The following is a 27,061-nucleotide window of genomic DNA, read 5'->3' as shown; positions in this document are numbered from 1 at the left end:
CAAAAACAGGTTATGGTTCACAATTTATAACTTTGTTTTATATTATTTAATATGTGGCTGATTTATTTGGCAAACAACATGTCCTTATGTCATCATGTCAGGTCTACCATGACTCAGTGTCATGTAGCTCCATCTCTGCCAAGTAATTACATGGCTCTGCATTGTGAACGGTTCAGAATAATTACAAAAACGGTGTATGCCGACCCATTTAGCCTGTTTTGTAATTGCCCCCTTTAGAGTTATGTTGAGCAGCACTTGGTTAAAAGCATGCAGCAGACAGCAGGCATGGTGAGCGATTGTTCCTGGTTAATGATGCCTCAGGATATTTCCCAGTCAAATGAAGGTGAGGTCGCTCTCCTTAGGTGAATTTACTCCACTGTTGTTTGTTAGGCACTCATCCACAGTGTGGAGCCGCCCTTAAAGCATACACTGAGACGGAACAGATGGCAGCCCCTACCCGGAGATGCAGGGCACACTCAGTTGGTCAGATTATCAGCTATAATTAGGATAAAATCATTAAAATGCTTTTTCTTTTGCCTTGAAGCATCATGAAAAGTAGCTTTTGACTCAATTCGAGGTTCAGATATTGACCATTGATTGTCCTTAAGTAGTCAATAAAGTAATATTAGTGTTCAGAGGAATACAGAGACGTCATTTTATTTTTCTCTAACTGTTCAACCAACAAAATACCGGAAGTCACGTTTAATCCGAGAATCCAGCTATTTGTGCTTTCCCAAATAATGTTTTTGGATTCAGGTATATCCTTTCTTGTGTTATCATTTGTGTTTTGTATCCTGTACATTAGAAATATCATATGTCATTTATATGGGAAATCCCCTTAAATTCACAAGATTTATTCAGAAACATAACACCATACGGCAAATCATTCTAAATGTTTCCATACTATATTGACCACAGGTGAATTTTGAACATTTTTAATGGAAGTGCAGATGTGACACTAGGGGACAAATTATTGTTTAAACTGAATCAGCCGAAAGTAGACTGTAGCATATATTCAAGATAGGGAAAATGACATTGTCTAAATACATTAAATATGACTTCTGACCACATATTCTTCAGAAAATACCTTTGTGTCTGGTCTTTATCTCTTTTCCTCCTCATGTCTTTCTCTCAATAAACACAGAGACAAGCAAGCCCACGTTTTTTTCCTCTTGATAAGGTGTTAGCAGGAGCAGGTGGAGGGCACTCTGCCACATGCTGAACCATCCTTCTGTTGCTGCCTGTCTCCATATTATAGCAGGTACACAGCATACCAATACACCAACACTGAGATAAACAAGCACTCTGCAGCAATTTGGAGACAACAAATACGGCTCAAACACTTGAGAGAAGAGAGATCACAGCCAAGATATCAGACAAAGATTGATTGTGAGGCAGCACAACAACTGACATCTTTGCTGGCTTCAGCTATATCTTTTTTGTTTTTTTCTCAGGATCTGTGATGAGAAAGTGTTCATTTCAAGCCCAGACTGCTTCTGCCATTATATGAAAAGAGATGATAAAGAAGTGTAATATGAATGCAAAAGTTGCAGAATGAAGAGGGTTGGTCATGTTAAAAAACACAGAGAATAGTTAACCATTATATATTTAATAAAGTACAAAACAACATGTGAATGCAAACTGTACAATAATTTATGGATCATTCATTCTTTTCCTTGAGTCAGCATTTTCAATATATCCAGGTTGAGCCGAAAAATGCTACATTGTGGAAATAGGGTTAAGTCTTTCTATGGGAATAAATAGATTGGAGCAAATATAATAATATGTATAAAGAATCTGCAGGATAATCCATGTACAATATTTACAATTAACCTTAATATATTTCAAACAAGAAAATGCATTCATTATTACACTCTCATTGGCGGGAATATTAAATTAGGAAGATATTATTGAAATGACAAATAAAACCTTAGTATTTTTAAATTAAACATATAAATAGTTTGGGTACCTTGGAGGTACCTCTGAAGATATTCAACTAACTCGCTTGGCTTAATATGACTTAAGTATATTCAATTCTGAATAAAAAACAGTTCAAACTTCAGTTATACTTTCACATAAAAAAGACATAATTTCAAGGCATACTTACACTATACATCTCACAATAATGTCAGCAAAAGTCATTTAACTTCTGTCCAAAACTCTGGACAGAAACAGTGCATGATCAAGTTGTGTATTGACACAAGTCTCCTTCATCCCTTGTGCAAAACAACCTGCCACCAAAACCAGAGTTTCAGGCTTTGATAACAGAGAATAAAGCTACACGATAAGTCTTCAAGTGAAATGAGTTTCGTATCAACTGCTGCTTATTCCAGCAAACTGTGACTGGGTGTTTCAGGAACGTGTCTGATCACATCGTAGATGGTGGTGTGCATATCCTGAACGGACTCAAGGCGAGCCAGAGATCTGCACGAGGCCTGCAGGATGGTTGCATAGGGAAATGTTAAGTACACACAACCTTTGAACAAAAGTTAAGGCTTAAAAACGTTCTGCACACTGAAGCCATGTTGATGTTAAATTACCTGTGCAGATTCCATTTTCCCAGGTACAGAGACAAACTCGTAGATGCCAAAGTCTTCTGTTGCATCTTCATGTCCTGTTGAGACAAAGGTTTTAATGTCAGACCAGTGCATTAGCATCTATTTTAAGTCAAACATTACAGTAACATTTGTATAATTGCACTATAAAACTGCTTTTCAGTTTAAATCAATGAGACATCGTGACCTAGTTTACTTTACTGCTATAAACAATCCTGTGTTTAGCAATGACTTTCATTTCAAAAGAAAAACTAAAGCCATTCTCATCCATTCACCTGAAACATATGATGTCAAATATGTACATGTATGTAAACCTGACATAGGCTTACTCAAATTGTTGTTTTTCTTATCATTGTTTTATTTGTATGTAAAAAAAATGGTTAGGGTTATTGTGATTGTTTTAGTTTTATGTATGCACCAAAAACACCAAGACATGTGTTAACCTATAAACCTGTTTCTGATTCTGATTCTGATACACATGTGATAATAACAACCAACAGCTTACCTGAACGATGTGGTCGTTTCTGCTCTGAAAGGGGTCTGCCAAAAACAAGAAATGTTAGTTAGCCTAGACTAAAAAATACTATTTAAATTGTCTATATACATTTTATATTCAAGACTCTTACCTGTTGTATATGCTCATGAGAACTGTTGATAATAGAGAGAAATAATTATTCACAAATAGAAAACATTTGAAATGTTTATAACCATAACCTTGACTTATCTTAAAAGCATTAAGACAAGCCGATTTCAAAAGTGGACCATGCAAAACAGGTTTTAAGACTAAAACAACCTTTGTCAATGCGGCAAACTAAGAAATTGTCCTACCTCTCTTAGGACTGCAGGTTCTCTTGAGGAAGAACAGCAGCATGCAGCTGATGATGAACAAAGAGCTAACGACGACGGCTGCAAAAGGGGGAAAATTGCTTCCTTCTTGGATATGCTTCTCTTTCCCTGTAGACAAATATATAAAGAACAATTAGTTAGGTTAGTTGGACACACTCATGTTCCCCAGAAGTTGAGGTTGGTGTCACCATGAGGTCTAATGGTTTGAAAAATATTGACTGTCAGAAGGATTGATTCAACATTTGGTAGTAATATTCTAGACCTCTACCCTAGAAGATACATTTCAATAGCTGGAGATAACCTTTCTTCTTCTAGTACCATCTTAAGGTTACCATTCTGGATTTTCCACATCACCCTAGTCCTTTTTGTTTTGATATACAGGTACCTCCAAAAGCTAAGATATTTCCATCCGCCTTAGCTGTACATTGCTAATTAGCTAATATTAGCATGCTATAGGCTAAATTGAACATGTTAGCATTTAGCTTAAAGGGGACCTATCATGCAAAATGCACATTTGTACGTCTTTTATAAATGAATATGTGTCCCCGATGTGTCAGGGAACTCACCAAGTGTCAGAAAACACAACCCTCTCTCTTTTGCTCCATACCCAAATCTCTAAAAACGGGGCTCCAACCAGAGATGGGGTTGTTACTAAAAAATAATAATATACTACATATTACTTTAAAAAAAAGTAATATATTACACTACTTCGTTAACTCGTTACTTTACTCGCCGAGCACGAACGAAATGCGCACGTGTGAGTGGCAATAACTCTCCTTACCAGCAGGTGGCGGTAGTGTGTATTCGTCATTCAAAACAGGCAACAACCGGAAGACAGAGAAGAAGAACAGACTACGCGATATAAACAAACAACAAATAGCGTGTGCGTTAGCTTCATCTTAGCATGTGTTCTTTGCAGGTGTTTGTTGAGGTTTGACGTGGTGTTTCCAGCAGTGAATAACAGCTTCTGGCCTGGACACAGTTTGCACCTCACCGTCACATTCCTGTCTATTATTCGGACGAACTCAAAATAATGGGCATACCTCCACCCCTCGAAAGTTATCACTGACTCAGCCATGTTTATGCAGCACTGCACGTGGAGATGTGGACGCGCAGGTCGCGCAGATTACGTACATATAAACCTGCGGCGGAAACCCCTCTTGTCTGTCAGTGTGATTATGACTGATTTTAGTGTAACGAAGTAACGCGTATCGGGGCAATGTTAGTAACTGTAGTGTGATTACTGAATTTAAAAAGTAGCGCGTTACACTACTCCGTAACCGACAAAAGTAATATTATTACAGTAACGCGTTGCACCCAACTCTGGCTGCAACGGATCTGATACAGATTTGAAATATCTCTGACGTCAGAAACAAGGAGCTCCGCCTATATGGGCAACTCTCCACCTATCAGGGGAATGAAAGGTTGCCGTGGCATGGTAACAGCATGGTAACATGACGCTCATGCCTCGCCCCCCTCCTTTGCAGGGGGGGCGTGGTCAGCTGCAGCTCATTTGCCACAGAATCAGCCCTTGCAAAAACAGGGCTGGAATACAGCAAATAGAGCGAAATGAGGTATGGATAAAATGCATGATCTGTTTGGTATTTTGAAAAAATACATGTTTTATATAGCCCTACAATATATTATTCAAATATAGCATGATAGGTCCACTTTAAAGCAGTATCCGAAAAAGGCCATGTTCTTTGCTAGCATGACTAGTCTTATTTAAAGTGAAGGGATCAGAGGCTTCTTTGGTAATGTTCATAAAAGATTTTGATGTCAATACAAATGGATGCTGTTAGGACCTCTATTGACTCAATAATCACATTTTAAAATCCTAGCCATTATCAACAGTAACCATTATGAGACATTCCCAGTATCACCACGACAACATATCAATGTCGCATTCGGCACACAGAAACTACACATGCTATAAAAGTTAGTCAACAAATACAACAGCTGTTATCCACTGTTGACTTTCCCAGCCACTGAACTTTAATACAGGCTGCAAGCGCTGAAACCTAGCAACAGAGATAAAAAGCCAGTTTCATTATATATTTCATGCTATATCCATAACTTGGTTTCACTTCACCTGTTGTGCAAACATTGCTTTAACTACAGTTTTTTATCCATTTACACGTTTCCCAAGCTGCTGTTTGTCATTGTCAACATATATCTGACATAGCTAATAAACCTCTTCTGCTTTTGGCATGACACACTGTTTACAGAGTGTTTATCTCAAAGGATTCCCAAAATCCACCCACGCTCTGCTCTCTCCTGCCATGTTCCGCCCTCAACCCACCTGCTAGGTATTTGGCCACCACCAGAGTGAACTGGGTCTCGTCCTGCTTCTGTGTCACGTTGTTGAAGGCGCGGCACAGGTACTCTTCAGCCTGGGCCAATTTATAGGAGCGCACCTCCAGCCGCGGGCCCTCATAGATGACCTGGGTGGCATTGCGGCTCTTAGAGATCCAAACGTAGCTGTTGGGTGGGTTGGAGTCAGCCTGGCATTCAAAGAAGACCAGCTCTCCGGGGTTGATGGTGAACACTTCCCCTGTCCGCAGTCCCTGGTCTGAGTTCACCTCCAGGTTGTAGGGACCATCTGCAAAAGCAAGAGTGGGTCAGGGGAAACATTACTTCTCTAGGAATTTATTGTGTTTCATCAGGCAGCATCAGCTAAAAGATGTTTCAAATACAAGGTCATAGGTTTGATCCACAGTCTAGTTCAAAAAGTCTTGACAGGGAAATGAAAGAGGGGTGATGCCCTTAAACAAGAACAGGTCATGTCTTTATAAGAGGCACCTTTTTCAGTGTGTGTAAGCAGATTTTAAGGATTTGTTACTTTTTTAGTGACATCCATCAGCTTAAATTGGTTAAGTCACACATTACAATGAATATAAATAGAATACACTTAACATGAAGAGGTATTTTAACTGAAAGCTGTGTATCTACTTTTTCCAGAATGCTTCTGAATGCTAACACAAACATGCTCTTTTTATGCAAGCAGAAATGATGGCAATGCCAGATTTACTTGTGCATTTCTCAGTGACATGTTATTAACACACTCACTGTTTTAGCACACAGACTGACACATGAACTGCATCCTTCTGTAATCACAATATTACAAAAATAATCAGCTTTGTGAAAAGTCAAACAAATTCAAATGAATTCACTGAATGATTATACGTGTGTTCTTCCTGGTAGTAACCTCAGACTCACAAAACCAGGTTTATCAGTTGGGTGGACTACGTGCTTTATGGTGGAAGAGAGGAGCTCTGTGAGATAAGTCTGCCCCCATGCAAATACCCATAACAGACATTCAGTTGTCAGAAAGACTGATACTGCAGATATTTACATATGACCTAATACAGTGTAAAGGGAGAGCAAAAAAAACATGATGTATTCTGCAATTTGTATTGGTAAAGGTCTTTGCTAGTACAACCAGTGGCCAAATGTCTTTTAAATAAGAATATTATTAATTTACAAACTAAACTTCACAGGCTATTCCTAAATGTTACTAGCTCTGGTGGGCGAATATCGAATATCTGTTGGATACACTTATAAATGGCTTGTATCTTTTTCATACCGAGAGAGCACCCAGCTTTGATTTTAAGTTGTTGTTTTTTTGCGATTTTGTCTATACTCACAGGCAACAGCTTGTAAAATGAGGATCACACCTGCCATGTTAGAGATTTTGGCAACCACACAGGTAGAACAACATCTGATTCTAGTCCCTATAATGTTAGTCTGTGATTATTGACTTATTTTTTCTGGAATGTATTCATTCTGGTGCTCAACACAGCTACTTTCACATGACATTAATTTTCTCAGTGAGCACCACTTCATATTGCCAGACTTTCTTTTTTAGAATTAAGACATTAACATCCTTCTTCTTATATTTTAAAACACTGCATGTTAGATTCTCCAATGAACCACATTGCAATTCCATGGGCATTAATTAGGAACAGGATTTGCAGTTTAGAAGTAGAAGTAAAAGGTGAATTCATATAACTACTCACAATAGACATTGAGGTCCACGGCCCTGCTGTGCAGACCCTGGCTCACAGCGTTGCTGGCCACACAGTGGTAAGTTCCTTTATCCTCTTTTCTCACAGTACTGATAAACAATGTAGAGTTGTCTTGAGTAAAGTGGTATCTGTAACTGGCACCAAGTGTTTGGTTGTCTCTCAGCCACTGGAACACAACTCTTGTTCCTCTCTCGACAGAACAAGTCAAAGTTGCGTTAGCCTTGTCCTCAACAACTGCATAAGAGGGGCTCTTCTGAATGACGGGACTGGACACAGGGACTGAGGAATAAACAAAAATGTTAGGCCTGAGTCCACTCAAATGATCATTATTACATGTAATGGGAAAACACTCACCGTCCACTGTGACATGCACAGTTCTCTCCTCCTTGATCACCAGTCCCGTCTGGTTATTAAACTGTATGTTGAGGTTCAGGTGGTAATCCCCCTCGTCCTCATGGTTTAATTCCCGGATTATTAAAGAAACATTGGGTTCCTTAAAGAAGAGGTGGTTGCGGTACATCATGTTGATGATTGTGGCCTCTTTGGTAAATGTCACCAACGTGGTTCTGGTGCCGCTCGGCCTGGTGTGGGACCAAGTTCCCTGGATCTCAACATCCTCCAGCGGATAGCGAGTCTCAACAGACAGGAGCATGGATTTCCCTTCAATCCCATGATGGACCAAGGAAGGGATGTGGATCAACTCAGAGCTGACTTCTGGATCGGTGAAGATGGGAGGAAAAGGAATAGGAGGAGAAGAAGGTAAACAAATTACTACACAATCACTTGTTGCATCTTCCATTGACATACATATGTCTTAAAACTTTTTTAAAAAAACTTTAAAACTTTCTTTAAAACTTTTTTAAAACTTTCAGAAAGACAGTAAAAAAGTTCCTTTTATGTCTAAATAGTTTTTTTGTGTATTTTTATTTACTAAGCGAATATATTTCGCTGTACTTAAAAAAAACATTGGTTATAAAATATGAGGATTTATCAACTTGCACTGTTGTGATGGTGTGATCATATGGTGTTACAACATATTGTTACAAATATATTCGGCACATGCTTTATCATGAATTGCAGTATATCGACTTAGGAAAATACATAATTATTTATAAATTGCTTTTAAATTTAGTAATGGGGAAATCATGGACACAAATGGCTGTTTTTATCTAATGATGAAACCAGTTCTGATCTCATAATCTGTATCCTACTCTTCAAATCGTCAAGGTCCTGAAACTGTAATGAGTTAATATTGACCCAGCTCACTACACAGTCCCATTGTTGTGCGACAAGGATGAGTTACGTCTCTTTGATCCCAACTTGTCCCAAAACAAACACTAGGGCTGTCTGAAGTTACTAGATATCCGTTGATCTATTGCACCTCACCGTCTGTTAAACACTGATGGTTGTCAGGGCAGTTTATTCACTGGTAACCAGCGGCAAACTAATATACTATTGTAAACACAAACATTATCAGGAGTTGAAGTTGTTTTTCTAGCAGCTTTTGTCAATCCAAATGATATTTCAATTGTTTATGATAGATAACAAGACATTTGCTTACTCAGTTTTCTTATATCTTCTTCTATACATTACATTCCTACTGTTACGGATCATTAATATTATACGCTACGATAGTTTGATTTGAAAAAACATTTTGACAACTTCAACATTTATGTGTGTTTTTCTTGACAGTTTGAAGTTAAAAAGTGAGCGACTGTGTTTGGTTGCCAGGTTGATTTAGGCGGCAGCATGTGAGTAGGCAGTTACTGTGAAACTAGATCAGTAAAAAACATCTCACTTTTCTCTAATTTGTGTCCCTTTGTCTCACTTCTGGCTGTCTATCTTGTCTTTCTCCGTTTCAGTTTTCAGCTAAGTTTCAGAACTTGGCGGAGGTGGAACATTTTAATGACAGACTGCTCATTTGCTTTACGATTTTAAATCAAATGCAAGGACTGGGTTGGGGTAACTTGGAAAAGTGAGTTTTGTTCTCTCCTTTTAAACCCCTATTGCCTCACATCTCTCTTAAATATGTTTTACTTTGTCCCCCTCCCCTCTGACCCATCCATATTTCCTCCTCAGGGATGGCCAGCTGGTGTCAGCCAGGTCCCCGATGACTTCTGTCCATGTTGCTCATCACAATAGATTCATTGTGTGTCTGGTGTCATGTCCTAAATAATGCAGGCGTCACGTTGACACGTTCCACTCCTACAAGCCTGCAGGCCAGTTTCTGGGTGAATGTGTGGTGTGTGTGTGTGTGTGTGTGTGTGTGTGTGTGTGTGTGTGTGTGTGTGTGTGTGTGTGTGTGTGTGTGTGTGTGTGTGTGTGTGTGTGTGTGTGTGTGTGTGTGTGTGTGTGTGTGTGTGTGTGTGTGTGTGTGTGCGTGCGTGTGTGTGTGTGTGTGTGTGTGTGTGTGTGTGTGTGTGTGTGTGTGTGTGTGTGTGTGTGTGTGTGTGTGTGTGTGTGTGTGTGTGTGTGTTGGCAGTAGCAGGAGTGTGCCTGTGTTTACACCAGCTGAGATCAACAAAAAGACAGAATAAGGAGGAGTGTGCCGAGCTCGCTCCTTCACTGTTGTCCCCAAACAACACTGGTATTGTTGTGGTGATACCGTGGAGATTAAAGACAATAGCGTTTGAGGTGAAAGGGTATCTTCATTTAGTGGACACACACACATTCAAACAACTATTGTGTGGAGACCCACCAGCACCTGCCTCTTATCACCCTCACACACACTTCGAGATGTTTGGATACTAAATAAAGTCTCCCGGTGCGTGTCAAAACGCCACCATGTTCGGTCCTCTTTCAGATAAGACAAATAGTGCTCCTCAAGGAGGGTTGTTGATACAAAACAAACAAACAAGCAGGTGTGAGAGTCCATGTTTTGGGGACTTTAATGTTAGATACATCTAGTCATGTGAGAAATGCTGGTCCATGTCTAAGTCACTGAGCTGTGGTCTGGGTCACTTCTTCTTTCCACGAACAGCCTCCTGTTGTCTGTACTCACAGACGACAACAGTAAAAAAGCTAATTCTGTCAAGTCACATAGTGATGACTATGGAAAGGACATGCAAAACTAAAAAGATAGACTCTAAAAGGAACGCTTTAAATACTTGAACTTATATTTAAGAAGACTGTAAAAGATTGAGGTACATCCGTGTGAAGAACGTGTAATTTATTGTGCCCTAAATGTAACATTTATTGCAAGCCAATTTTAACTTCTTAAAAATACAAAAAACATACAGGAACTGTCCTTAAATTCACTTCACAGTTTTATCATTTTCAACCAAGTTTCAATCCTGCTTCTCTAATCTGAACCCTTTAAAAACAAAACAAACTCACAAATGTGTTACTGCGCACTATAAAAAAACTTCATCAATTCAGCCTCAGTTTTACCCTGCCAACCAACCAAACACAGCAACCACAGTAACTGCTACAGCAGCACCAACGCAACACTGACAACCCAAGCAAAACATCGCTCTATGGAAACTCACCTGTTAGGATGAGGAGAACACAGCAGACATAAAGCGCTGATCTTCCTGTGGCCTCCATGGCATCTTATCCTCTGGGAATATGTGTGACTTCTGACAGGCAGACAGGCAGAGAGGGAGGGAGGGATGTAGGAAGGAGGAGAGAAGTGAAATAAAAAGGTGGAGGAGGATGAGGAGGAGGAGGGAAATGTGACTGGTTGTGGTGACAACATTTGCCAGGGAAATGAGAGGAGCTAGCTTTAGCCTGCATGCAGCCAGGCCCTTCCCCATGTGACACCAGGAGGAGGAAGAAGAGGTCCACCTGGCAGAAAGACAGCACAGCATGATCCTTACTCTCTCACACTCACTCACACACACACACACACACACACACACACACACACACACACACACACACACACACACACACACACACACACACACACACACACACACACACACACACACACACACACACACACACACACACACACACACACACACACACACACACACACACACACACACACACACACACACACACACACACACACACACACACACACACACACACACACACACACACACACACACACAGGGCTAAGGGTTCCACTCTGTCGTAGAGCAACTGACACTTACAACACTGTAAAAGGATAGTTGAGTCTTAGCATTATAATACACCATCTGCCTGTCCTTCAGGGTGTGAAACAAGGAAAGAGCAGGCAGACAAGAGAGCTTTTAACCGCCAACGCCTCTCAGTTTGGTTCAGTTACAACAGCCGGCTATCATCTATTCTGTCAGTAATCATTTGAAGTCTTGAAATAAGGGGACAAAGAGACAGAGACTGATACTGAGGTAAAACTGACTGGGGAATGTTGTTCTGACACATGTATCACGGACCTTTGCAAATGCCTTGAAGATACAGACTCTTGTCAAGGTCTAAGAGACGTGGTAAATGGTAAATACGTAATTTTTGTGTTTTTTTCAGCCCTCAGGAAGACTTTGTGGGAAAAGATAGAGAGTAGAGAGAATACTGTTGTTAATTCTTGCCCACTAAGTCGTTGCAGAAAAACAAAGGTTTGTTTGTGCCACAACCAATGACCAATTTACTCTAAGCCTGAGTTTGTTTTAAAAGACTTCTAAAACTCATGATTTATTTTAATTCGTGATGGAAATTGTGTTTTTATTGAAATCATACACAGTCAAATGTTTGTCTCAAACAAAGCACAAAATAGTCACATGTTTAACACTCCCTGTGTCTCCTCAGTGACTCGCTCAGCACAGTTTTGTTCTGCATGATCATCCTCTGAAAGGATGTGGTGAAACTGCACACTGAATGAATTCGGCCATTGTAGGTTGTGTCAATGAGTGCCTATTTGGTGGTGGTACCATTAAATACACTGATTATTTTCTCTGCTGTCAACTTCTCCACGGGGATGTGCATTTGCTGAGAAACCAGATAAAACGGAGGTACTGTCTCATCAATACAGCATTTGTTAGCGAGAACACATGATTTGGCAAATTTGACAAGGAGTGATCTATATATAACACATGTTGGTCTCCATTTAATTCTACTAGAAAATGAGTGGAGTCCAAATGATCTTACAAAAAGGATCTATAAAATAGAAATACAAAACATAAAATCTGTTTTACTAATATTCTTCTATTTAAGTCACAGTATTCTCTTGTACCGTCACTCCATGAGGCAGTCTCTACATAAGCTGCAAGTTCCCTCTTTACCTGTAGATGGGGTCAGAGCATCAGCTATGAGACTGTCCATGGATTTATGAACTGAACTGAACAGCATGTTGCAGTATGTTTCAGGGATAGTTTATTCTCATTAATGATCTTTGTTGAGCCGCTCTGACATGGCATGGCTCTGTGGCAGAGGTTCACAAACTTGTTTTGTTGGTTTTGGACCCTTCAAATCAAGTGTACTCATGCCCTGTGTGACACGTGTCTATGAGTTTCCTCCGTTTTTAGAGGCCTGATAAGGTAGTGATATATCTTCTACAATAAAAAGAAGTTTAGAAATTAGGATAATAAATCATCTAAATTTGCATAACAGATTCATGATGTATACTTCTATGTCAGATACAGTATGATTATGCACCTTTGGTCTTAATGATGTTGGAAAAAAGTCTTGGAACTCAATAAATGGATAGTTGCTTTTTAATCCAAAATGAAAGACTTAGAGGAAAATCTCTAATAGTAATAGTTAATAATAAATGTCCCATGCTTGAATTTTTGTTCCTATTTATGTTTGGTACTTTTTAGTTTATTTCTGTCTGTATGTGTTTTTATTTGTGCTGCTGCACGTTTTGCCCAGGACCAATCCCATGTGACTCTCATGTTTTAATAAAGGTTATATAAATAGAGTTCAGTCAGACAACTCACATGTTTCTTAATATGTTTATTATAAGCAGCATATAGTTTGAGTTTGGCATCTAGTCTCGGGCCTCATCACTCCACAGATTTACTAAGAACATTGAGTGATGATTAGATAACTATCCCCCGAGCCTACAGGTGGAAGCTGGGGTGGTGGTGGGGCAGGCGAGTTGCAGCAACATGAAACACAGCAGCAGGAACATGAACATAGCAATAGCAAGTGAACACAGCAGTGGCAGCAGCAGCATAGCGAGGCAGGAAGACCTGGCAGCTTACATAGTTTAGATATATATGAAATATGTTTAGAAGAATGTGTTTGGTTGGTTGTAAGAGGGAAGAGGTGCGTCACGTGTTATTAATGTATCATAGGTGCTCGAGTTGACTGCCTGAACTAGCTCGCAGGCTTCGCCCCATTTAATACACACATGTTGTTGACAGCAGTTTGGATGTTCAGTTATGAGGTTCATCATGTCTGCTTAGTGGGAATTTGTGATCCCTGAACCTTGTTCGTCCTTACCCTTCCTCTAACATTACCATGAATTAAAGAATCAACAGGAACTATCTGGCATATTTTATTACTTTGGTATGGCCTGGTGTGGCCTTTTTGGACCGCCCAACCAAAAACCAGGACACTGAAGCTTAGTGATACACCCACCAACGCGCACAACCTCAAATGGGGGCCCACATACATTGCTAAAACATGTCACATTTTCCATTTTCAGCCTCCCAGCCCATGTCTGTGAAGGTTACCCTACTTTACCACAAGTCTCTGGACTGCCTTCCGCTGACTCCAACTCTTCCAGCTCATCATATTATCTTTTTCTCCTTATTCTTGTTGCTCCTCCATTCTTCTTCTTCTCCTTCTAATGTTGATCCTTCTTCTCCTGCTCTTTCATTCCTCCTCTCCTCTTGGAGCCTTGGTCTCCAGCTGTAGACACTCAGAGCAGACACAGCACACCAGCCCAGATCAAGGCCACACTATTGGCAAACGTGTGTGTGTGTGTGTGTGTGTGTGTGTGTGTGTGTGTGTGTGTGTGTGTGTGTGTGTGTGTGTGTGTGTGTGTGTGTGTGTGTGTGTGTGTGTGTGTGTGTGTGTGTGTGTGTGTGTGTGTGTGTGTGTGTGTGTGTGTGTGTGTGTGTGTGTGTGTGTGTGGCAGTCATTACAGTGGGGCCACATAGGGTGTCAGTGGCCTACTGTGATATATATTTGGGCTCTCATTCATATTTCTGTCTCAATCCATTAAAATGTGGAATAAAATATATAAATCAACTAAAAAGTGAAAGGTCCTCCAATTTCATCAGTAAGAGTGTCGAAGTGCAGGAAGAACACATCTGTGACAGTCACTTATGTCACACCAGATCAAGTTATGCTAAAAAAATCATAGGAAAAGAGCAAGCACACATGCAATCCATTACTGTGCAACTAAAATGAGAAGAGGTCACGTACAGTTGTGCCTTCGAGGTTGTTCATAGGATGATGTCTCTCCTTGAATGACAACTTGAAATTATTATATGTAGAAAATGTTACCCTATGGCTGGTGGAGAACAAGAGACAGAGAGAGAGTGGGGTTAAGTGGAGCATTGAGGAAGCAAAGAAAAGGGGCGGGGATTTCTGCATGGCCTCTGAGTGATTTGATTGGATGACAGAGTTTCATTCACTCACAAAGATTTATAACACTGGGAAACAGAATATTGGACACACACGCTGCACAGTGTGTGTGTGTGCGTGCCTGTGTGTGGGTGGATGCAGGCGCATGTTTTCCCCTCATGCTCACATGTGAACGGCACTTTTTCTTTTTTCTTTTACTGCTGCACTGTTGAACCCTCCTATCTCTCTCTGGATCTGACTGTTGTCGCCTATAGCACCTTGACTTCACGAACCAAGTGTTTGACGCGGTCACGTGGTCAATGCAAAAGAGAGCCACCCCGAACTTTCAACATTCAAAACATTGTGTGTGTGTGTTTATCCCAAAGCAAACATGTCTATATTGTTGTGTACCCCTTTAAGTTGCAAGTAAGGCTGTGTATGACTGTGTCTGATGTCAAGAGCCTCACCCCTTTAATGCATTCCACTATCTCTCGCCCACGCACTCGCCTTGTGACCCGCAGTCAATGACAGGAAATAAGCCGCTTGTCAAATCCTGCTGCCTGCAACCCAGATCCTCTTCTGCTTCCAGTCAAAGACTTTGTGTGCTCAAAAGAAACTAAACCCACAGCTTCATTGCTCCATGTACATCTATAGGAGCTGCGTTCTTACCCAGCCTGTGTGCACTTTCTCTCCCAACTGTCAAAATGGTGCCTCATCACAGTTGAGTCAATGGTTTCTTAATGTAAAAGACATAGCGTAAATATGTTTGAGCACATACTTTATTTCAAATTCCTCACTTAAATAACTCATGCCTTGCAGCGCAGGTGACATGGTGTCTGTCAATGGCAGGTGTAGAGCTGATAAAAAAACGTTCCTTAACGGTTATGTTTGCATAGTTGACACCCATATGCACACACTGACATATTATCTTGTTTCCTGTTCTCCAGTGTATAGCTCCTCAGAGAGATTAAATCAATCAAAGATTCTTACTCTGAATGGTGTGCCTTTTATGACATATGATATAATAATGTTACGCTTGGGGTCAAGAAAAAAGAGACTTAAATTATGCAAAGCATCGGCTCTAGACATGACTAAGGTAAATGTCTAGTGGTATATTTACTAAACTAGAGAAATGAAAGTTCACAGTTATTCCGTTGCTGTCATGACTTTAATTAGTTCCCCAGCAGCGTTTCGTCCAACATACACAAATACATCTATGAAAAATAGGTGTTTATGTCGCACATGCCACAAACCAAACTGGCGTGGGTTTTTATTTTAGGGTGGGTGCACGTGCATGCATACAGAGTCAAATGGACACAGCCACCTCTATGTTCACTGGCAGTAAACTGTTGGCTGTTAAGAGACAGTCCACAATCCCAGGCTGAAAGGCAGTACTCCCTTTGCTCAGGTCTGTGCATGTCGGCTTTGCTTCACACAGTCGTAAAGCGAAGGAAAACAACGCTAAGCTTGCACCAATCAAAAGGTAAAAGGGTATATATTAACCTTATTTGACCAGCCTCACTGGCTCAGTAACAGCCTCAAGTAACCTGAGAAGAGAAAGGTGACATTCTGCATAACACATGCATCAAGTACTTCTCATTTCCTGAAAGCGGTTTTGGATTTGCCATGGGAGGTAGGAGTCAAAACAACCGGCCCTGACACACACACACACACACACACACACACACACACACACACACACACACACACACACACACACACACACACACACACACACACACACACACACACACACACACACACACACACACACACACACACACACACACACACACACACACACACACACACACACACACACACACACACTTTTGGCCTCTTTCCTGTCATCAAAGGTGCAAATGCTTATTGTCAATCCACAGAAACTAGGTGGTGGCTGTTCCTATGTTTCTACAGGACTTTACCATTAATCAAAAATATTCAAGTAATGCAAAAACATCTGGTGATCTTTCACTCCCTCCCCGGAGGTGTCACAGTAAAGTATTTCCCACTGGTGCATAGTAGAAGTATGAGATTACATAGTTCCTGTCAAAAAACAGAGATGTATTGATAGGGGTTGTTGAACAGTTGGATGGCTTATCACACACCTACTGTCCTGAAGTAAACATTGCTTTGTTTAAAGGTATTCAGATTTGTATATCCATAACCACTCGATGTAATCGGCAAGAAGTGTGAAGTAAAACAAGTCAAGTTTGCAAGTTGGAAGATTTTCTTAGGAATTTCTTTGTGTGAGAGCTTTCATTGTTTGTGTGCTTACAGACAGACAAACAGATGCAGAAATACCCGTTCTCACACCCAAAAACACAAAACCAGCGCAGCTCCACATACAGACATTTGTATACTTTCACTGGTACTTCAATTTCATTTAAATGTCCCCTATTATACTCTTTTTCATCAATATATTATAGTTCTCAGTTATATACAAAACATGTCTTTGAAGTGCCAAACACATTATGCATTGTAGCATCCCATAATCCCTTCTGTTTCAGCCCTGTTTCAAAAGTTTACTGATTATTGTCTGTTACTTTAGATGAAAATAAGGAGCCACTCCCCACGCCCCTCTGCAAGATATTTGGTTAAAAATAACACAATGGTGCTCTAGGAGGAGATGCAGGTGATAAGGTGTGTGTGTGTGGGGGGGGGGGGGGGTACCTTGGTTGGTGATTTGCTATTGGTTACACAACCCCAAAAAAACATTATTTCATCACAAAGTGGCCAAAATCTGATCAGCTCATTTTCAGACAGGATTTTATATAAATGGATCAGGACAAAAAGAGAGAGGGTCTGGAACTTTCAGAATCTCTTTACACAGAGGACACACATGTTGATGTATACAATACATTCAAAAGTGGATTTTGCATAATAGGTGACCTTTAATTTGTTTGTTTTTTTATCATATCTTTCAAAAATAATAAAATATAACTCTAATACTGTGATAGAAACATTAAATACCAACCCATTGTATCATCATGGATAAAGATGGACAGCTTTTCGTATGATTGTTTATTGATTCGGAATATTTTCATCCATATTAAGACACTATCTCTAATAAAATAAGCTGTTTAGTCTCTTCCAGTCTGACCTATTCACCAGTATTTCAGGCAGGGACTTTAGACTTCATACTTTAAAATACAGACACACAAATTAGTCCTATTATGTGACAGCCTTACAGAGGTGTGACAAATACAGTTGGTCTTTAGAGAAAGTTTAGTTGCAGCAGGTGGTTCACCAGTCACAATTAGTGCTGCGTACCGGTACGCCGAACCGGTACTGGACTTGTAAAAAGTTTCGGTTCAAGTCCGGTTAAAACCGGAACGTCAGGAACCGGTACTTGGACTCGCAAAAAAACTAGCACTTACGTATATTCTGGTGTCTGTGGTTATTTAAACATTCCCTGATAAACGTTATTCAGCGTCAATAAATGAGTGCTAATCCCAGTGTGCTCAGTGTACAACATCACATGTCATTTCACCTTCGATTTACGGTTTGAAAACGTAGAATTTCGCCACATGCTAATGCTAACCGGAAGTGAAGAATTTTCAGAATAAAAGTTTTAAGTTAATAGTGTGAACTTTCGGTTTTTTCAGAATAAAAGTGATTTAAATTAGTGTTTTTAATTCAAAATTACGCCATATCAACATTGATTTTAATTTCTAACAGTATGTATTGTAGAGTTGTAGAAAATACATGGTGCACAGACAGTACAGTACACTCTGACTGTACAGTCACTAGAGTGTAGCCTATACTGTATATTAGGCGTGTAACAGTGTGATGCGTATAGTCTACTCTACACTCTACCTTTCAGCAACGTTTTAGGGATTTAGGCTCAGTCAGCTCAGGGACTGTTTGGTTACTTTAGTTTGGTAAATGAAATAAATGTTTGAACTTTGTAGTAGTTCACTGTAGTTGCTGTCATAAGTCATTTGTAGACTAAGTGGCACATTTGTACTTTGTAGAGAAATGTAGACACAAGTTGGAAGGGAGCACAATAAACCTGATGAGTTTGAATTTGAGTTGATTATGAGTTAATTTTCAATTGATAATTAGCTCACAATAAGTTCACTTTAGTTACTCAACTTGACACAAGCCATGGGTTCAGGTCCGGACTTATAAGTCCGGACCTGAACCTGAACCTCTGGACTTGAGTCCGGACCTGAACCTGAATGTGAGTCCAGGTACGCAGCACTAGTCACAATGGTCTTAATGTGGCAAGAGGAAAAGTCTCAAACGTCATGTCGACATACTGCAAATACAGCAAAGAGGAACAGTGCGAGTAGACCCTCACCCACATTGTGCAAGAGAAAAATTGCATAGCAACTCTGAATAACCAGAGTTGTATAAACACCTCCAAAACAGCATGAGCAAAAACTAATAATTAAAAGCCTTAAATCTTTGGTTTTTACTCTAAAGCATTTGTTTTGTTTGTATAGTGTTTGTGCTATTTTGGTTTAACATCCAGGAACACAAAACATGGAATGTAAAGTATGTGTTGACTTGAGCAAAAACAATAAATAAAGACAGAACTAGACCCTCTAATTTTAAGTGATGTGGAAAACAACCATCATGTTTCCAGTCATTAGATCCCACCTGTATCCAAGGAGGTTGGGTACAAATACAAGGAAAGGGGACAGTAAGAGCAGATGCTGTCAGTAACTCAGTCCTTCACTCCCACAGCATGCACCTACAGTATCTGTGACCACTCAACTGATTACAGACAAGATGGTATAATTGTTCCCAGGTGGAACAATAACAATTCTTCACAACATAAGAGCCGCAGATACAACCCGCGGTACCTTTTAAGGTCTAATAAAATTCCTCTCCCAGCGGAAAGATAAAGCAACTTGTTTTTACTACAGATGTTGTAAAACAATACTGATGATACAGGTTTATGATTGTTTGCATTGTTCATTTTGCACAAACGCCAGGGAAGAATGACTATCCTTCTGTCCGTTTATTTTAAATTGTATAGACGGTAACAGAATGTATCATCATTTGGTTAATTTTGAACGAACACCAAATCTCGATATCAGATATAATACCTTAAAGGCCAATAAGAATGATAACCAAGGCAAATTTGAATATTTTAATAACAATTATGTTCTTTAAAAAGTGTAATTATAGGGACAAATGCTTAGCCCACAGTGACTTCGAATTTACATATTCCACTTTTAATTTGTTAAATACAGCATAAACACTGCTTGATGGCTATCATCTCAACAATAAAGTTGCTGAGTTCACTTAAATCACATCCCCTAAGTGACTAAGTGCCAACACAGCAAACATTATTATCCCCCCCAATCTTCCGCTGCTTTAACTATTACCGCACAGGATTGAAGTAATCCTTCCGATCCATCCATTAATCACCAATCCATCCCATAAAAAAACAATCTGTCAAATAGTATTCATTTGCTACCAGCTTGTTTTTTTCCCCTGCTTCTGCAGTTAATTTTCTGAGGAATGTGAGGAGCAGCTGTCACTTTAGCACATGAATAGAGCCAGTTTAGTGGCCCAGAGGCATCGGAGTGGATCAACGTCGAGCAGGGACAGCTGGCCCGGGGGACAATAGCACTCTCAGTTAATCATTAATACTCTTAATGAACAGCAGCCAAGCACCAGAGGTTCACCAGCCTCTCCAGAATATTCCGCCTGTAGCAGGAGGACGCAGGCAGCTCGGCCTGCCGGCTGACCCCAAACTGACACTTGTTGATTGGGGCCTTCAAAGGGGCTGCGGGAGCTTTAAATTGCTGTCTGTTTGAGGAAGTTTCAGCCGTCGGCCTTGAGAAAGATGACAACTGAACTTCTTTGTGTTTGTCAACCGACATGTTATTTGCCCAAAAGGTACTTCATGCAGAGCTGTGCTAGCTGTTTCCCTGGTTCCAGTCTTTATGCTAAGCTAAGCTAATCGTCTGATAGCTCTAGCTCTATTAGGAATGATTTATGGACTTTATTAACATTATTTTATTTTCTTATACCATTTAATTAAAGCTGTAAAATGTATATGTTTTATTGATATAAATTAGTTGTATCTTGTTCATTCAATATATAAACAGATTAAACATAAGAGATACAATGAGATAATTGTGAACTTTAGAGTTGCTGACATAAGAGAACTTTCTCCGTAATCAGCGAGTGTCTGACATGTAGGGGAAGGTTAACGGTTGCTAGGCAAGACTCAAATAATGAGGTCACAGGTACAGGTTGTTATATGTATATGTATGGCAAGCTGTATATACCTGGCGATCCTGGTTATTCATTAAGTAACCACTGCTTAATAATATAACCATCAAGATGTTAAAATAAGGAAAGAATCTTATCACTACTGGATTATTTTGTCATAAAACTCTTTCCTTGTTTTGCTAGAACAAGAGTTAAGAAGCCACCAAACAACATAAGGAGTTATTGGAAGATAAAAGAGCTTCTGAAGGGTGGCAGATGTTAGCTAAAGGTCTCATTTGAATTTAACACTGATCCTCTGTTTATGTGTGTGTGTGTGTGTGTGTGTGTGTGTGTGTGTGTGTGTGTGTGTGTGTGTGTGTGTGTGTGTGTGTGTGTGTGTGTGTGTGTGTGTGTGTGTGTGTGTGTGTGTGTGTGTGTGTGTGTGTGTGTGTGTGTGTGCGCATTTGTGCCCACATGAATTTGTATGTGAGTGTGTGTCTGTTCGTGGCTAAGCGTCCAGCCTGGCCCTCCCCATCGGCGGAGGTGGCAGGTGTTCCTGTGTCCCCTAAAAGAGCAGGTTTTTATGTCGCCTCCTCAAGTTAGTGGCTTGGTTGCTATGGCGATGCCCCAACAGAAAGAGGCTTGTGTCTGGGGGCCGGTGCCGGGGAGAGGAGACGGGCAAAGGGAAGAGGAGAGAAGGGGGCTTTACTTGCACTTGGACTTCAGTCTGGCTCGACAAGAAAGAAGAAAAAGAGAGGAAATCAAGTCAGGGACAAACAACAGGCTCCGATTGTGTGGCGGCACCATGTCTGTTCTGCCCAAAATGTTGCTTAAATATTAAGCTGCTGATAGGGTGAGCAAGACCTGACTCACACCGCTGACTAAGTGATGCTTGTAAATCCTGACAATGGGATTGGGAACTTAAAAAGGAACCTAATATCACACATCCTATCAGATTCCTTCCCAGGTGTGACAGCTGTCCACCTAAAGACTTTAGGTTATTATCACTGTACCCTATGCCTGGTCGCGTGGACATCCCCCTCTATTTAGGCGGGACAGGTAGACAGGCCCACAATCAATCTCTCCCTCTCTCTGTATGTGTGTGGGTGGGTGTAAGACAATCTGGGAGAGACTGGGAGTCACCTGTCCCTTGTTGGCCTCCCTCGTCCCCCTTGGGAGGGCTGTAATTCTCTCTTGGCTGGACTGATCAGCAGCTGCCTCGTGCACACACACACATAGAAACACACACACAGATACACATAGGGACAAGGCAAACACAGTCAGAAACACAAACATGCATTTTCTTTCACATCTCAGAGTCAGACTGAAAGATTGTGCTGGCCTTCTTGGGATGCTCAAAAGCAGCAGCACATTATGACTCAAATTACACATTCAGTGAACACATGACACCATGTAATTACTAGCCTCAAATTGATGAAGTTATTCCCTCTAGGTGAGAAATCTAATCATCATCATTGTTTTTTATATTAACATGAGTTCCAAATGACTATGGTTGTGTTACATGTAACAAAAAACCTGGTCCGTCCACGGCACCTGTTTAGCAGCACTGAAGAGTAAAAATGAGTAGCTACCTGTTATCATGGAGTATTTAACAACTATAGCCAGATATTTACCTTAGGTGTAGCTCAACACCATAACAGACTTTAAAGAGTGAATATTCGATTGTCATTTCTTAGATGTACAGCAAACACAGCTCCAATTAAATGCTAATGTTGCTCTGAGTCTGCTAAATATAGGTAACAATATACGCAGTCAATGTTCTGTTTTCAACTTGTTCCACTGCCTTAAATGGAATTCAATTAATGCAAGTTTAAAGTGCACCTATCATGCTATTTTTAGGCAATAGCATAGGTCTCAGATATATAAAAATATCAGTGGCGAGCCGTGACTTTTATACCTAGGCCCTCTGACAACGCCCTCTCCATCCTCCTGTCCTTTTGGATGAAGCACTTGATGGCGGGTCATGCAGCTGATCCTTTGCCACTCCAGTTTATCATTGTAACTCAATCTTGAAAATGACTCGGTTAATAATTTCGCAACGATGTCATCACTATCACTGAAGTGAGCCATCATGAACGAACTTATGCTAATTATAAATCTATCGATCATAAATCTATCGATTAGATTTATGATTCGAAAATAATAAAAGTAGGGTAGACATGTGGATATTATCCGGCTGAACAAAACGTGCATTTATCTAACAGGTTCGTATTCCACAGACGTTATTTCGAGCTATTTTCCAAAATCCTATGGAGAAATCCCACTGCTTTCTGTCGAGGGAATCCGAGCGAAGCTTACTTCCGGGTTTTAGGACGCGTCCCTGCACCACTTGCATAGACTTCACAGCGGGCGGAACTTATCATAAATTCCGCGAAAATAAAGCCCGCCCATTTAGAGGGAAGATATGATTGGTCACTTGTACTGTCATTTGACAGCTCTCCCGTCTTCACAGTAACTCGCAGAGACGGCATTTAACCATGCATTTAACCCTTCACATTCCAACAGAAACTGAACAGGCAGATTCGAAGGATTTATTTCTTTGGAAATATTATTTTAAATAAAATTAAATCAAGTTATTTTGGTAAAACTAATGAAAAATGTAACAACAACAAAATATAAAAAATAATATTTAAAAACATTTTTTTTAATGTTTGCAAATATTATTTTTTAGAACGGCTCGCCACTGAAAAAGATATAAAAAACATGTCTATAAAGTGTTTTGGTCAACATACCAAACAGATCACCCATTCTAGCCATGCTTCATATCCCTCTATTTCACTTCCTGTTTCAAAAGTGGTGATTTGGGGTATAAAGCTTTTTTTTTTTTAAAGAAAAAAAAAAGGAGGGGGCTGACCTCATGTGGGAGATTCTACAGCAGATACTGCCGTGATGAAACGCCATATCATGGATTATCAAGGATTATTTTGAATATAATATATTGAAACAGTATGGAGCTCAAAGGCTTTCTCTTTTGCCGGTTCACAAGGTGAGTTCCTTTTTATTTCCTACTTCTTCACACACATGCTCTGTGCAGTACAGGTTAGCTCTGAGTGTTAGCGATGCTAATGTAAACACCGACCATATTACGTCCAAAACAGTCAGGCATTGTTTCTAATAGCAACGTTTCTGATAGGGCCGTGGGCGTAAAGCCAGCCTACATTTCCGATATTACGTCATATCAGACGCAAATCTGGATCAGCTCCGTTGTAGACCCGTTTTTAGAGATTTGGGTACGGAGGAAAAGATAGAGGGTTTTATTTTCTGATGCTGTGTGAGTTCCTTGACACACCGGGGACACATATTTATGTATAAAAGACATTAAAAAGTGCATTTTGCATGATAGGTCCCCTTTAAGTTTTAGCGCTTTAAAATATGTAAATATTACAGGGGTTTTTTCTTTCGTGTATATAAGTAAATAGATTTTATAAGATTTTTAAAAGGATTTGCCTTTTATTACTGGACGTCAACAATCTCTAAAAGACAAAAAAATAAACCCATAAAATCCTGGCTCCAAAATGGTGGAATGAGCTCCCCATTGACATCAGGACAGCAGAAAGCTTACACATCTTCCGGCGCAGACTAAAAACTCATCTCTTTCGACTCCACTTTGAGCAATAAAATGACTAACAAAGCACTTATATACTAATAAAGGACTGGCTTATCTAAAGCTGGTTGAGTTGCACTTGAAATGTTATGGCTCTAACCTGATGTACTTATATGATTCTGTTTTCTTTAAGTTTGTATCTTCTTGGTCGAATGTACTTATTGTAAGTCGCTTTGGATAAAAGCGTCAGCTAAATGCAATGCAATGTAATGTAATGTAATAAAAGCAACTTTCCATCTGACGTTTTTGCTTCTTATCTGGTGGTACTGTAACACGAAGAATGAGCAAAAATCCATCCAAACACTTCGCAGTGAATACTGAGCTGAAAACAGGTTGGGGCATTTCGGAGGAAATTGGGTTGTGATTCTTAACTGATGCAAGTTTTGATAGTCTTCAAAGAAACTATCCAGATGGCTTAATTTAGATAAATATTTGGAGGTTAAAGAGATACATTTATCAAATATTTGTATCGTGTGTCCAACGTATGAAGCCTAATTTGGATTGTTTTTCTCCCACTAATCATCTCATATGTACATCCCCCAGAAGAAAAAAGATAATGTTAAACTTCACTAAAATGTAAGATTAAAAGTAATCCCTTACGTCCTATATCACTCACATAAAATATGTTTTATTTCAAATATTTTAAAGCGCATTATGCTGATATAAGCAGCATCTTGAAAGCAGAACCATTTTTTGTTATGGAATATTTTCAAATGGTGTTTTATTGTTTTACTCAAGGATCTGATTAAGAGACCATGCATGTCTGTGTGAAACAAAACAATAAATAGCAACATAAAATAAGAAATGCCAGGTTTTAGTAACAATCTGGTAAATGTGCCTAAGTCACCAAATCCACATAATCACATCCTATGCAATGTGTGTCTTAAAATCAAGATTAACTGGTTGCTGTTCTCACAATGTTCAACATTTCAAGAAATTCAAGAAACACAGAAGATTACACTTTAGCTTATATGCTGAACATGTTGTTCCCAGAAAAGGATGTTCCTAAATGGATTGCATATTTTCTAAAATGACTACCAATATGAGTATCATCAAGGTGAACACATGAAGAAACAGACTGTGGAAACTTAAGAATGATACATTTGTGTGTCATATATTGACTAATCAATGACGGGGGTTGTCTCCCCTCTTTGTACCGCACACAACGGGCCTAATTGGTTTGTTCTTCTGCCAGATAAGAAATATGCATGCTAATGTATTCAATCTGGGCGATGGCTCTCAGAACTGATTTCACATGAACAATGATGATGAAGAAATGTAAATGCCCACATTTACAGTAATTGGTCTGGGAAACATTGTCTGCATTGTCTGTTTTGTGATGCAAATTGTTTACATTTGGGGTTGCCTATAATGTTGGGCAGGGGAGATTGTCGTACATACTTCCATGTCATTATCTCCCCCTACTTAACCTTTTCAATAGAAATCAGTAGATTATACAAGCAGCATGCAAGACAAGTTTGCATGTAAATAATAGCATAGGGGGAATGTCCTTCCTTTGATCTTGTGTGCGTATTCCAATGAAGTTATGATAATGGCGCTGGGTTACACGCCTGTAATTGGCTATTCAAATCGGATAATCTGACATCAACTCTTGTCATGTCTAAACCGTGTCCAGCATTAAATAGGTGGAAAATGTGAAATTAAACTTTATGTCAGAGTTTGGAGAATTTTGAGACTGACAATAATTGTTTTGAATGTCAACTCCTAATATATTATGAAATACTCTCAGGATTTAAGTAAAAAATTGTCCATTAAATCAAGTCTTGTCATGTCTAAAGCATGTCCAGCGGCAACTAGGATGGTGAAAATATGAAATGAAACGTAATGTCAGAGTTTGAGACTGAGAATGATTGTTTTAAATGTCTACTCTATATAATATGAAATACAGCTTGGATTTCAAGCAAAAATAAGTCTATTAAATGAAACATGAGTAAAATAAGACAAGAACCCATATCAAATAAATTAAGGAATAAATAAGTGACACAAAGATGCTTTACATACGTTATAATAATGTAGACTTTAGCCTTGTATGGTAATATAGATGTTCATAATTATAAAATGGTGTACACTTTAATTGAAAAGTTTTAATATATGTTGGACTAATCTTGCTTTAATATTAAACTTATTTTTATTAAATTATTATTATTACTTTTTTTGTGAAACTAATTAAAGGTAGGATGTGATGAAGATGATGCTTTGCAGTTGTTCCCCAATAACTACAAATTAAAAAATGTGCCATCTAGTAGCCCACATGGTCACCATGCAGACGACCACCGGAGCAGAGGAGTCCCCCTGCCGCAGATCAAGCCACCGGGCCTTGAACCTGACCCCTTTGGGACCATATAGGGCGAGCTTGTCACATTGCATCC

At 39.6% G+C, this 27,061-nt stretch overlaps 1 protein-coding gene across 1 annotated transcript; it reads right to left on the bottom strand.

Moving 5' to 3' along the window:
- Positions 1-1,623: 1,623 nt before the first annotated feature.
- Positions 1,624-11,220, bottom strand: hepacam2 (HEPACAM family member 2). The gene is made up of 9 exons (XM_034094815.2): positions 10,918-11,220; positions 7,784-8,143; positions 7,421-7,708; positions 5,704-6,003; positions 3,384-3,509; positions 3,182-3,203; positions 3,061-3,095; positions 2,541-2,614; positions 1,624-2,435 (listed from the first exon to the last, which is right to left on the bottom strand). The coding sequence occupies exons 1-9, from the start codon at positions 10,973-10,975 to the stop codon at positions 2,325-2,327; spliced, it is 1,374 nt and encodes a 457-aa protein (XP_033950706.1). The 5' UTR covers positions 10,976-11,220; the 3' UTR covers positions 1,624-2,324.
- Between the last annotated feature and the right edge of the window lie 15,841 nt (positions 11,221-27,061).

Source organism: Pseudochaenichthys georgianus, chromosome 11 (genome assembly GCF_902827115.2).
Source record: "Pseudochaenichthys georgianus chromosome 11, fPseGeo1.2, whole genome shotgun sequence".
NCBI classification, from domain to species: domain Eukaryota; kingdom Metazoa; phylum Chordata; class Actinopteri; order Perciformes; family Channichthyidae; genus Pseudochaenichthys; species Pseudochaenichthys georgianus.
Note: the sequence above shows the minus strand (reverse complement) of the source record. Positions and strands in the feature narration are given on the sequence as shown.

Coding starts and splice junctions, on each gene's coding strand:
- hepacam2 (XM_034094815.2), bottom strand. CDS start 10,975: ATGGAGGCCACAGGAAGATCAGCGCTTTATGTCTGCTGTGTTCTCCTC. Junction 8,144..10,917: donor TGTTCTCCTCATCCTAACAG/GTGAGTTTCCAT, acceptor TCACCGATCCAG/AAGTCAGCTCTGAGTTGATC. Junction 2,615..3,060: donor GAAACGACCACATCGTTCAG/GTAAGCTGTTGG, acceptor TTGTCTCAACAG/GACATGAAGATGCAACAGAA.